Source organism: Miniopterus natalensis, chromosome 11 (assembly GCF_054644295.1).
Source record: "Miniopterus natalensis isolate mMinNat1 chromosome 11, mMinNat1.hap1, whole genome shotgun sequence".
Lineage (NCBI taxonomy): Eukaryota > Metazoa > Chordata > Mammalia > Chiroptera > Miniopteridae > Miniopterus > Miniopterus natalensis.
The window spans coordinates 50,783,782-50,797,006 of NC_142091.1; the positions used below are offsets into that span (position 1 = coordinate 50,783,782).

The window sequence follows — 13,225 nt, forward strand, 5'->3', positions numbered from 1 at the left end:
GGGTTTTTAGCTTGTTTTTACTTAATATACATCCAGAAAAGTACAGAAACTTTAAGTGTATAGCTTAATGAGTGTTCACAATCTGAGCACACCCAGACTATGACACAATACATCTACCAGCATCCCAGATGACCTCAGGGTCCCTTTCAGTTGCTATTATTCCTCACTTGCAGGGTAACCCGTTTTGTGATTTATTTTTTTTAAATATTTTCTAAAAATGGTGTCTGGCATATTTCACATTGCAGCATTTTTTAAATATGTTGGTAATAATATATCTAACATTTGAGACTACAGTAAATTTTATTCCAAAATCACAATATCCTGTTTTTAGTTATTAAAATACAGAAACATTAATATAAAATTAAATGCTTAAAAAGAACAGAGTTACCAGTGAAAGGAGGTTAAGAAAGAGGTTTGTTTGCTTTCTTATCAAGTTGTAGGCCTGACAGCAGAGATCCACAAATAACTGGAAACGAATGGTGGGCTTTTCACCCCCATTGATGACATATGCCATATCAGAGGTCAGCACAAAAGGAGCCCGATCCCTATTTAAAAGGAAAGTACATACAAAGTGTTATTTACAGAAGATATTCAAAGAGTGCTACTACCATTACATATGGTTACTGAACTAATCTATCTGAGCCATAGCAATTTCCAGTTGGGAAACTTAGTATCAGGCAGTTTTGAATTTGCATTAATTCTTAAAAAATTCTCATTTTCAGGAAACTCATCATCTAATCTCATCATTTAGATAGAACTTATATATGAAAAGTTTTTCAAGGTGATATTTATAAATCCACACATTCAAACAGAGCTCAAACATAATTATAGTTACAAACATACAGAGAAAAAAAGTTTGCTCAATGACATTATACAGAAGGGAACATTTCCAATTAGGTACCACTAGCTAGACAAAATAAGATACACCTAATTCATTTCAGCAAAGGTTATACACACATACTCATTCTTGAAGTAAAGTCATATCTTAGGGCTTTTTTCACCCTGTTATGCTCAAAAGGAGATACAGGGTAAAGAACAGCAAGAAAAAAAGGAAGACTTGGGATACTAATTTGTGAACTTGGAAGCACCTCTTTTCTTCAGCAACAACAACAACAAGGTCAATACCTTTTGAAGCTACCAAACATCTGTGCATGGCCCAAAAACTTCCCAAAGTCAATGTGAAACATGTGTCCTGTGCTTCGAAGCATTATATTGTCATTGTGTCGATCACAGATACCTAAAACATAGGTGGCTACACAGCATCCAGCACAAGAATAGATAAAATTCTCAGAAGCCTATAATACAGATATAAAATTATTTTAGAAAAAAATATTTTTAAAGGAGGCAAGGTTACAAAGATTAATGTAATTCATCCCTCTTTGAAATCACTATTGTAATACACTTTGTAAACAACTGATAAATTGGATTATGATTTAAAAAACAAAACATCCTGTTCATAATTCAAACACAGAAACACCCTCCTAAAGGTGGATACTGCCCCTTCTCTCTAGTTTTGTCCTTTAATAAGCAGAGATGCCACTAGGCCCTATGTAGGGTATGCACTGCCTCTGAACATCTTTTAAGTATCATGTCTGTGGAACCCTGCTCTTCACAGGCTCTGCTGCTTACCACAAGTGGTAACACTGAGACAAAGATTAAGCTGAATAAAAGAATATTTTTCTGTTTCATTTTTTTGTGGGGGCTTATAGGGAGGGCATGTGCAAAAAAAGTCAGCTTATATCTTTAACCATCCAATAATATAATTAATGTACTTTGCTGCCCATTTGGTGACTCTTTGTCATCTGTTACATTTCTCAAAGCTGGATAATAGTCCTGCCTGTCCTAGGATTAAATTATTAACACAATATCATACAGAAGGATACAGCAAGATGCAGATGTATACAATGAATATTTTTGTCCAAAGCATGTGCATTTAGTTTATTCTCAAGATACTACATTTCTGAATGAAGTCATATGGTTCTACATGTCCATGTGGTTAATTTTATTCCATAATCACACAGAAATCATTACTGATGGTGATAATAGCAAATGTTTGCATAGCGCTTATCACAAACCAGGCACTGCACTACTCTCTATCTCTGTTTCTCTCCCCCCCAGCCACACTCACAGTACATATGTGAATATGCATATATATGGATGTATACATTAACTCATTTAAAATCTTATAACAAACCAATAATATATGTACTATTATTGCCATTTTTACACATGAAACTGAAACACAGAGAGGTTAATTGCCCAAGATCAAATAACTATTAAGTGGCAGAGTCAAAATACAAACCCATGCCCAGCCTGCGTGGCTCAGAAGTTGAGCATCGACCTATGATCCAGGAGATCTTAATTCTATTCCCAGTCAGGGCACATGCCTGGGTTGCAGGCTTGATCCCCAGTGCGGGGAGTGCAGGAGGCAGCTGATCAGACTCTCATCACTGATGTTTCTCTCTCTCTCTCTCTCCCCCTTTCTCTCTCTGAAATCAATAAAGATATATTTAAAAACAAACAAACCCAGGCAATGTGACTCCACTATATTATATTCCCTACATAAAAGAGCCAAATGCATAAAAAGCACTCAAGGTATGTTACTTGACCATTATTTTGTGTCAAACAACTTACCTGGAATGACAAAAAAGCCAGCTACTATAAACAAGTATTGGCTTCTGCTGCACTGCTTTCCCCAAACCACAGCGTAAGAAAAGGAAACGTTTTTAAACATTTCAAAACACCGAACAAAATTCCTCTACTTTACTTTCTTAGGTCAACAGATAGCATTTGTGCGTATCTATTTGCAAATGTGATACTAAAACTGGGATCTTCTTACATCACCATTGAAAGTATTCTTGAGTCTTCCTTAGACCAATTTAGGATCATTACAGGCCTTAAGTCCTAAGAGATTTCCTTTTCCTCTTACGTAAAACAAAAGTATACTATAACAAAATACTGATGTCTCTAATAATAGCAGCTATCAATTACAGAATTTAGTCTATGTAACACTTTATATATATCAATTCATTTAATTCTCATAATAACCTATAGTACTATTTTTTACAGCCGTAATATGTACTATAATACCATAAAAATATAATACTATGACATTTTATAGCAGATGTCACTGAGGCACAAAGAGGTTAAGCAATTTGCTAGAGGCTGTATAGCTGGTAAGTGACTTGGGACCTGAATTCAAGCCCAGAAAGTCTGGCCCATAATCTTGCTCTTAAAAACCACATGATGCAGCCATTCTACTCATTTCTATAACTTTTTCCAAGACTGTTGTGAAAGAAATATCATTTTGGATTATAAAATTACCTGTTTTGCTGGCCTCTAAATACATGTTTGGAAAGTTTTGGGTAATTTAGCATTGGCTTCACTCAAATTCCTGCCATTAAATGCATTCTGTTTTTATATTCTTTTCTTTACTTGGAGAAAAATACTGTTTTCACAACTTACACTAAATGGCTGACACCAGAGCTGGAAAATAAAAGCACTGAAGACATTTTTAACGAAGTTATTTAGAATAAGGAGAAATGCTAATCACCTTTTCATATTCCTCTTCAGAGGGATTGTATTTCCTCAGCCACTCTGCGAGCGGTTTATCTTTAAAGGATCCGGTCACACCATATTCCACTTGGATTTTCCTGAGGGTATCTGAAGCAGGAACTAGCTCCACCATGCCTTTAACAACAAAACATTAAGCTATGTGAAAATATCTTCCAAAAGAAAGCCTTTAAAAAATGTAAAGCTTTCAGCCCTGGCCGGTGTCACTCAGTTGTTTGGGCATTGTACCAAGCACTGAAAGCTCACTGGTTCATTTCCCAGTCAGGGCACATGCCCAGGCTGGGGGCTCGATTCCCGGTAGAGGGCATGTAGGAGGCAGCAGATCAATGTTTCACTTTCATATCAACGTTTTGCTCTCACATCGATGTTTCTCTCTGTCTCTCTCAAAATCAATTTTTGAAAAATTTATAGCTTTCAATCTTTGACATAAGACACTAGCTAGCAATTATCTTTTTTTATTTAGAGAGCAACTCTGGCAGTTCATGCTAGAAAATGTGAACAATTCAATTGTTTTGGGGGGGGAACCACAATGTAAAACTTAAATTTAACTAGTTGAGATTCTATAATCTGTACATCTATGTGCTCCCCCCACAAAAATAACAATATTAATTACAAATTAGATAGTATGAACCTCCTTAATAAAATTACTTATAAGACACATGCTGTCACATAACACTTTCTAGTCATGTATGTTGGCAAGATAAGAGTGGTCCAGGGCACATGAGGCCCTTTTGGAGGGAAGAACGGGTCAGGACTGCCCTCTGTGATGCGCTCGTCTCAGGTAAGAATTCTGTCCTGCTTGGTGAAAGGTGCATGTCTGGCTTGGCAGATCATTTTTTGTTTTATTCATAATTCCTTTAAAATAAATATCAAACAAATTATGGGACATCTACACAATGGAATAAAATGAGGTATACCTCTGTGTGCTTGTGTAGAAAGACCTCAAAAATATGCTTTTAAAGACAAAATCCAGATGGAGAGCTCTACATTTTCTGTTTAAAAGAAAGACTATTATGTATGTTGGAATGTACACAAAACATTCCCAGAAGGCTATGTAAATAGTTATATTTCGGGAGTAAAATGCCAAGGATTAAAGATGGGCGTGTAGGAAGAAACTAAGATTTACTTTTCATTATATGCTATACAAATATTTTACAATGTGCATATACAATCTATATAATTTAAAAATTAGTTTTGGGGAGCAGGGTAAAGGGAAGAAAATACGGAAACATCTGTAATACTTTCAACAATAAAATAAATTTTAAAAAAATCAAGGAAATGCATTGGCATCAAAATAAGATATGTATACAGGGACCTGCTTTGGACAAAGAACTAGAAGTAACCAAGCATGCCAAGGCCTCCAGACCACCCCCACAGAAAGTATGCAGCCCAGCCAGGTGTGGCTCAGCAGTTGAGCATCAACCTAGGATCCAGGAGATCACAGTTCGATTCCTAGTCAGGGCACATGCCCAGGTTGTGGGCTTGATCCCCAGTGGGGGCGTGCAGGAGGCAGCTGATCAGTGATGACTCTGTCATCATTGATGTTTCTCTCTCTCCCCCTCTCCCTCCCTCTCTCTGAAATCAATGAAGATATATTTAAAAAAAAAAAAAAAAAAAAGAAGAAAGAAAGAAAGAAAATATGCAGCGATAGGCGGTAATCCTAGGAGTCTGGTCACATATGGTAGAATGAATTCATTTGGATCTTTTATGTTGTTTTGGTTGCACCATCTGGTTTATAGTTCACAGAGACATCCTTTTTCAATTAATACCTGCATCTTGATTCTATGACTACGTTTAATCTGTTAATACACACACAAAATTCTAATTTCATAAACAAACATACATATGTACAGATTACTATGTGCAAATGGTAGACCAAAGTTCCTAAGAAATACAAAGTATTATTATCTGTGGAAGAAGATGCAGTCTCTAACTGAGGGAACTTAAAATCAATCCAGTAAGGAAGATAAGAAACATGTAGTAAATGTCTGGTGAATATTAACAATTGCTGAGTCTGGAGAAGGAAGGGATTACTATAGACTGCGGTACTTGTTAAAAACTTCAGAGAGAATGTGGATATGATTTCTTTATTTGAAATGTAAGGATACTGCTAAATAACACAGGTAAAAAGCTCAGCACAGCCCTGGCCAGTGTGGCTCACTTGGTTGAGCACCATCCCAGGCACCAGGAGGTCACCAATTTGATTTCCAGTCAGGGCACATGCCTAGGTTTTTGGGCTCAATCCCCGGTAGGGTGTGTGCAAGAGGCGGCAGATCAGTGTTTCTCTCACATCAATGTTTCTCTCTCTTTCAAATCAATAAAAGCGCGCGCGCGCGCACACACACACACACACACACACACAAGCTTAGCACAGCGCAGGACACAGAGTAAGCACCCAATCATTAGTTAGAAACAACATAAAAACGAGCAATCTGATTGTCTCCAAAATTACATGGAATTCCATAAAAGAGACATTCGACTACATGCAATAAGTGTGTGACAGAAAAACTAATCTAATGAGATGGTAGGCTATTGTTGAGGAATCTTACTTGATAAAACTTCCATCTCACGAGACATATGAAAAACCACCAGCAAGAGTTCTTAAATTGGCCCTGGCAGGTTTTGCTCAGTGGTTAGAGCATTGGCCCAAGGAAGGGTATTGGGTTTGATTCCGGTCAAGGGCATGTACCTTGGTTGCAGACTCAATCCCCAGCTCTGGTCAGGGCGTGTGCAGGAGGCAACCAATCAACACGTCTCTCTCACCCTTCCACTCTTTCTGAAAAGCGATGGAAAAAATATCCTCAGTTGAGGATTTAAAAAAAAAAAAAAAAAAAAGAATTCTTGAATTGAATAGATTTCCTTTTTGACAAGATAAAATTTTGTACATCCTAACCTGAGGGAGTAAAGTTACAAGGCTCTCATGTTGCCCTGATGGACAAAATGGCGAAACGTGGAGTGGTTGATAGCATAATGAAATAGGTGAGTAACCAAGTAAAATACAATACACAAAGATTGAGCAATCACTTGAAGGGAGACTTTGCCACAGGTTTGGTACTTGGCCCTTTCTGAGTAAACATGTTTTTCAATGACTTAGCAGAAGCTACAGAATATATGTTCTCAAATCTGTTCATGACACAAGTTAAGAGGTTCAATGACAGATAAAACTCAGATTTTAAAAAGAATCCAACAGGCTGAAAAGTAATAGATCAAATACAGTAAGAAAGTTAACAGTGAAGGTCGTACACTTGGGTCTAAGAATCAAAATGCACAAGTACAGAATGGCTAAGACATGGTTTAACAGGAGCTAGCAAGATGGTTTTACTAGTTAATAAGCTCCATATATGTGATACTTTGCCCACCCTTCTGCATACTATGAAATCTAGGTGTCATTCTTAGAAACTATAAATCAATCACTTGAGCCCTTTACAAAGAAAACAATGATGTGATGAAGTAATTTAAAGTCACATATGACAGCTCAGTCGGTGTCATCCTGGACACCAAAAGGTTTCAGGTTCGACTCACGGTCTGGGCACATACCTAGGTTTCAGGTTTGATCCCTGGTCAGGGAGAGTATGGGAGGCAACTGATAGTTTCTCTCTCACACTGATGGTTCTTTTCTCTCTCTCTTTAAAAATCAATAAACATATCCTTGGGTGAAGATTTTTAAAAATTCACATTATAGCAAAAACACCTTTAAAAAAAAAAAGTAACATATGACAAATCACTGAAGAATTCGAAACTCAGGATTCACAATAGGTCATCATGAAGAAGGATTTGAAATTATATGATAGCCTATGAATAGAACTGGAACCTACGGTTAGAGGAAACCAGGAGTCAGTTTCCGTTCATCTAAATACAAGAAAGAACTTTCCAGCTATGAGAGCTATCCAGGACATACTGGACTAACTTGAAATACAGTGAATTCTCTTCACTGTAGGCATTTAAGCATAAATTGAATGGCAAATATTAGAAGGATGATTAGATAAGATAATCTTTTAGGTGACTACCTAGTGTCGATGATTAGAATCTGTAAAGCATTTCTCATTTCCACTAACCATAAGTGATCTTTCTCTCCTTTAAAAGCAACAGCATTGCCTTTGAAATTATTCTTAGACCTTTTTGCTTACCAAAGCATTTTCTAATTACTTGCATAAGTCTTCAATTGCTTGCCTCTAAAATATAAGCACTGAATGCTATTAGCATTCTGCAGATGGTAGATATGCAACAAACATTCGCTGAGTAAAAATAATGATAATGGTTGTGATTCACTGAGCATCTCATATGTATCAGATAGTAAGGCATTTTACATTCATTATCTCAATTGTCACAATGTTTCTATGAGTGTAGTACTACTATTATTCACACTTAACATATGTGGAAAGGAAAAAAGGATTCAATAAATAATAAGATGAAGTTTGTTCTTAATAAAAAAAACTGTGTAACCATTATTTCATTCTGTAGTAATGAAATCAAAGTTGGTTTGTCTTAGAGATGGCCTTAATTATAAGTCAAAAGCTAAAGACCATAAGGTCCTTGTTGGGTAAATTAATAAACACCTCTCTCTGGTTACTGCAAAACATTTAATAGGGCAGCTCATTGAGTTATTTAATCATGAGCAAATGAATCAATAAAGCAACATTAAATTAAATAAGAAATAACTGAGATCATAGTGTATCAGCATCAAGATCCTCAGGGCAGTTACACTGAGCTAAGTTCATGAAGAAAACAAAAAAACACCAAGACACAGCTAACAAGTTTACCTCGATCTCTGCCAGTTGAGAGACATCTGAAAATCACCATCCTGAGATCCAGTCCTTCTTTAAGCCAGATTTTGTCCATAATCTTTATCATCTGTAAAGCTAACATATCCTGCCGAAGATCTTCACCAACCTTAAAATCAGGAAAACAAAATGAAACTTGTACCTTTCCAAAAGACTTATATACTATATATGAGTATGAGAATAGTGAAAAGATGAAGAATGAAATTAAGAGAACTGCCTTTTCATTTTTCTGCAGCATTCTAGAGACATTTACTTAACCTCTTCATGTCTGTTTCCTGAACTGTACACTTTAAAAGGTTGGGTTTTAGCCCTAGCCAGTTTGGCTCAGTGGTTAGAACATTAGCCCACGGACTGAAGGTGAGCCAGGTCTGATTCTGGCCAAAAGCACACCTTGGTTGCAGGCTCATTCCCCGGCCCCGGTAGGTGAGCAAGTGGGAGGCAACCAATTGACGTGTCTCTTTCACATCGATGTTTCTATCTCTCTCTCCCCCTTCCACTCTCTCTGAAAAGCAATGGAAAAAATATCCTCGGGTGAGGATTTAAAAAAACTAAAAAATAAAAGGTTGGATTTTATGGCTTGTGAATTATATTCAATTTTTTAAAAGCATAATATGAGGGACCTTTGTGATGATCTAAATATTCCATATCCTGACTATCAATGCCAATATCCTGATTGTGATATTGTACAACTTTTGCAAGATGTCATGATTGGAGGAAACTGGGTAAAAGGTACACAGGATCTCAGTATAATTTCTTATAATAAACTATGAATCTATAATTATCTCAAAATAGTTTACTTTAAATAAAATAGTTAACCCTCCCAAAATAAATTAACTCTAACTGGAATCACATCAAGTTTTCATTTTCTTTTTTATACTGGACACAATAACTTAAAAACACATAATGATGAATATATTTTTGAGATTAGCATATAAAATTTCTGTATTCAGATGGCACAATTTTAGGAAAAGGCAAATACATTAATGAAATAAGACAGAGTCCAAAACCAGATCTGACATTTGGAAAGTTGCTATATATATCAAAGGAGGTTCAAGAGAATCTATCTTTATGAACCTCCACTAATCAAACTCACTAAATTAACTAAAACTCTCCATTCTTTATTCAAAATATACTAATTATGAAGAAATTTGACTGATAATAGATTATGCAGTAATACCCCACTCCTGCTGCTTCCACAGGTAAGTTATATGTTTCCAAAAACCAGCTCCATTGTTCATGGTTTTGCAGCTTTACACTACTGCACAACTCTAGGGGGTATCATTCACATAGTCTGCGTGAAAAGCACTGCCTGGAGTTAGGATATGTTCAACCAGCATGGAAGTAACTCTAGACCATAGTTGCATTTACTCCCAAATCTGTTTGGGAACAGTTTATGTCAGTGATAACCTTTCACATAATTATTCAATTTAATTAAATATTAAATAAAATTACTTTTGTAATTTTGGAAATGGAATTTGATAAAAGAATTTTTAAATTACCATTTAAAAATAATCTTATTTTGCTCACCTTAAACATGACATTAATTTCTTCCCCCATTGGATCAGCATTCACCATTGCGACCTTTAGGGGCACAGCATTAGAACTGAAGAAGGAGCATGACTGCAAATATAACACAGTATTAGAAATTTAATACTGAAATAAAAATGGGTTTAAGGTGTTTTGTTTTGTTTTTTGTCCTAGGCATTTCTCTTTTTACTTCTCTGAATTATGACAAATGAAGTAACACAGGAACACTGCTTTTTAGATAATCAGGCAGAAAAGAGGTATATAAAAATACTTTTTGAAATTTAAAGACAGCATATATGAATAAAATATCATCTACTACTCTTTGGGCAGAGAAGCAAAATCTTAAAAGCTTGAGTCAGCCCTGGCCAAGAGCTCAGTTGGTACACTAAAAGGTTGCGGAATCGATTCCCAGTCAGGGCACATACCTAGGTTGCAAATTTGATCCCCAGTCGGGTAAGTGCGGAAGGCAACTGATCATTTTCTCTCTCACGTTGCTCTCTCTCTCTCCCTCCCTCCCCGCTCCCCTTCCACTCTCTCAAAATATCCTCAGGTGAGGATTAACAAAAATAAATAAGTAAATAAATAAAATAAAAAGTGCTACGAGCTCTTGCCAGTGTGGTTAAGGTAGTTGAGCATCATCCTGTGCTCTGAGAGGTCTCTGGTTTGATTCCTGGTCAGGGCACATGCCGGACTTCTGGGCTCTATCCCCGTAGGGGGTGTGCAGGAGGCAGCCCATTGATGTTTCTCTTTCTCACTTCCTCTCTCTCTAAAATCAATAAAAACATATGTTAAATATAAATAAATAAAAGTGCTATAAACCCAGGAAGAGTTTATGTGGATACTCACAAGAAAGGGGAAAAAAATGCCTATCTATGAGTGGGGAGTTTTACCACTGGAGTTACAACATATGCCTCTCATGTAACTTTTATATCACAGTAAAAAATAATTTAATTTGAGGTAGTAAATAATTTTACACTGTTTTTCTTTCAGGAATGGTGATTAGTAACAATGTACTGAGATAAATGTGGATCTTATACCAGACACCCACAAATGCTTTTACAACCAACCTATAAAGGCTTTATCCTCATTTGCTTTACGCATACCTGCCCATTTCTCTTCTTCCTATACATTATTTTGAAATGTAATAAAACTTATAAGTATTTTATTTATCACCTTAATATTTAAATCTTTTGCCACAAGACTTGGATTAAGAGGGAGACGACATTTATTTCTTAGAATAAAGGACTGTACTCGTTCCATACTCCTTTGGAGGACAACCTAGGAAAAGAGATTGATACTGTAAGTACATAATGAAAATGAAGACCTATTTTTAAGACAACAAAATTATGATGCAGACCCAATTTTTAAAATGCCCAGCTGTCAAACGATGCTAAAGAGAGTTAATTTTTACTATACAAATAAAATTAGAATGGGCAAAGGCTAAAAACATAAGATGAAAAATTTAAGATAATATCCTGCTGGCAACAGGGTTGGAAAGACATACTTTCATAATCTATTTCTGGGGAGGGAGGTATATACCTGCACATATATGGCTATGTCTGTGTGTGTGTGTGTGTGTGTAAATTTTCTGGGTACAGCAATCTAACAAGCTAGTATTTCTAAAAATGTACATAGTTCTTAACTACTTTCACCTGTAAGAATATCCTACAAAGAAATACTAGCAAAAGGGCAAAAACTTATACACTAAAGTTCATTGCAGGACTGTTTAAGAAAAGTATGTAAAACATCTACATGGAGGTAATTAATGGCTCATAATTTATGCTACAATTATCTTGTAATATTATGTACACATTAAGAAACATGAAGTATAGCTATATATGTACTGACATGAATTTTCCAAGATCAAGTAAAAAAAGCAATTTGCAAAAAAAGTGTAATTGCTGAAAGAAATTAAAGATCTAAATAAATGGAAAGACATCCCATGTTCATGAATTGCAACTTATTAAGACTGCAGTATTTCCCAAATCAATCTACAGATTCAGCACAATCCTTATGAAAATTCCAACTGTCTTCTTGCAGAAATATACAAGCTGATCCTAAAATTCATATAGAAGTGCTACAGACTTCCAAATCGCTAAAACAATCTTGAAAAAGAACAAAGCTGGAGAACTCATATTTCCCAATTTCAAAACTTACGACAAAGCTACAGTAATGAAAATAGTATGGCATAAAGATAATGGACCAGAATTGAGAGTCCAGAAATAAATTCGCTTATCTATGGTCAACTGATTTTCAACAAGTGTGCTGAGTTTACTTAATAAAAAAGAATAGTCTTCTTAACAAATGGTGCTGGGACAACTGTATAACCATATGTAAAAGAATGAAGTTGGACCCTTATCTCATGCCATATGAAGAGTGAGTGGTTAGTAAGTACATGAAAATGTTATGGAATTAGACTGTGGTGATGAATGTACAACACTGTGAATGTACTAAAAGCCAATGAATTATACACTTTAAAATGGTTAAATGGTCAATTTTATGTTGTACAAAATTCACCTCAACAATAATATATACAAGCGTTTCAAACTCCAAAATTTTTTATATATACTAAATGTATATATATGTAAAGTCTTAAATTGAACAATAGATACCTACATGGAGAAAATAAATCTGAAAAAGTCTTAATTTTTTTATTCTATAAACTCTTTCATTATTAGGATTTTTTTAAACATTGGCATCCAGTCATCGTTTGATTATTTTTACCATCACAAAGTTAAAAAGCAAAATAATGAAGAAAAAAAGAAAAAACCCCACAAAACCTCAAGAGAACAATTTTAATCAGAAAGGAATAAGCATAGGAATTAAAAAGCACTGATTTTCTGAGTTAGGTTATAAAATCTTATCCTAAAGATCTTAAACTCATCTGCCCCAAATAGCATAGGTGTAGAGTTCTATTGAATGTTTATTGACAAAGAATAACAACTTCGCTTGTCAGCACTGTAAAGATACTTTAATATCAAAATATTTATGGTCCCTCTTGCGGGTACATACCTGTCTGGTTGATCCACTAGCCTGCTTTACTTTTTCTGCTACTCCTCCTAAAAGCTGAACAAGTTTTGTCTGCTTCAAGAGTTCTTCTCTGAGTCCTTTTCCTCCTACTGAGAGGAGAGCACCCAAAACATGTTCATATCTGGCACCAAACTGTGCATCATGTAGGGCATCCTTGAGGAGCCTAACAGAGCAAAATATTTGTTAACCACTTCTGAAAACTGGATGAACATCTCTCAAAAACCAATTCAACAAGTTCAATTTTAGGTATTCAGAGATTTATTTTAAGCCAGATAAGCAAATAAAAATTCATTCATTAACACAGAGCTCTAACA

The 13,225-nt window shown here is 35.5% G+C and overlaps 1 protein-coding gene across 2 annotated transcripts in view; it reads right to left on the reverse strand.

The window, feature by feature from the left end:
* Positions 1-13,225, reverse strand: part of PIK3C2A (phosphatidylinositol-4-phosphate 3-kinase catalytic subunit type 2 alpha) — an 80,864-nt gene that overhangs the window by 10,521 nt on the left and 57,118 nt on the right. For both annotated transcript variants that reach the window (XM_016225162.2, XM_016225161.2), the window contains exons 19-25: positions 12,894-13,074; positions 11,055-11,159; positions 9,882-9,974; positions 8,334-8,463; positions 3,554-3,690; positions 1,126-1,295; positions 389-545 (exon numbers count right to left, since the gene is read on the reverse strand). In XM_016225162.2, coding sequence (XP_016080648.2) covers positions 389-545; positions 1,126-1,295; positions 3,554-3,690; positions 8,334-8,463; positions 9,882-9,974; positions 11,055-11,159; positions 12,894-13,074 — 973 coding nt within the window. The remainder of the gene's footprint in view (positions 1-388; positions 546-1,125; positions 1,296-3,553; positions 3,691-8,333; positions 8,464-9,881; positions 9,975-11,054; positions 11,160-12,893; positions 13,075-13,225) is intronic.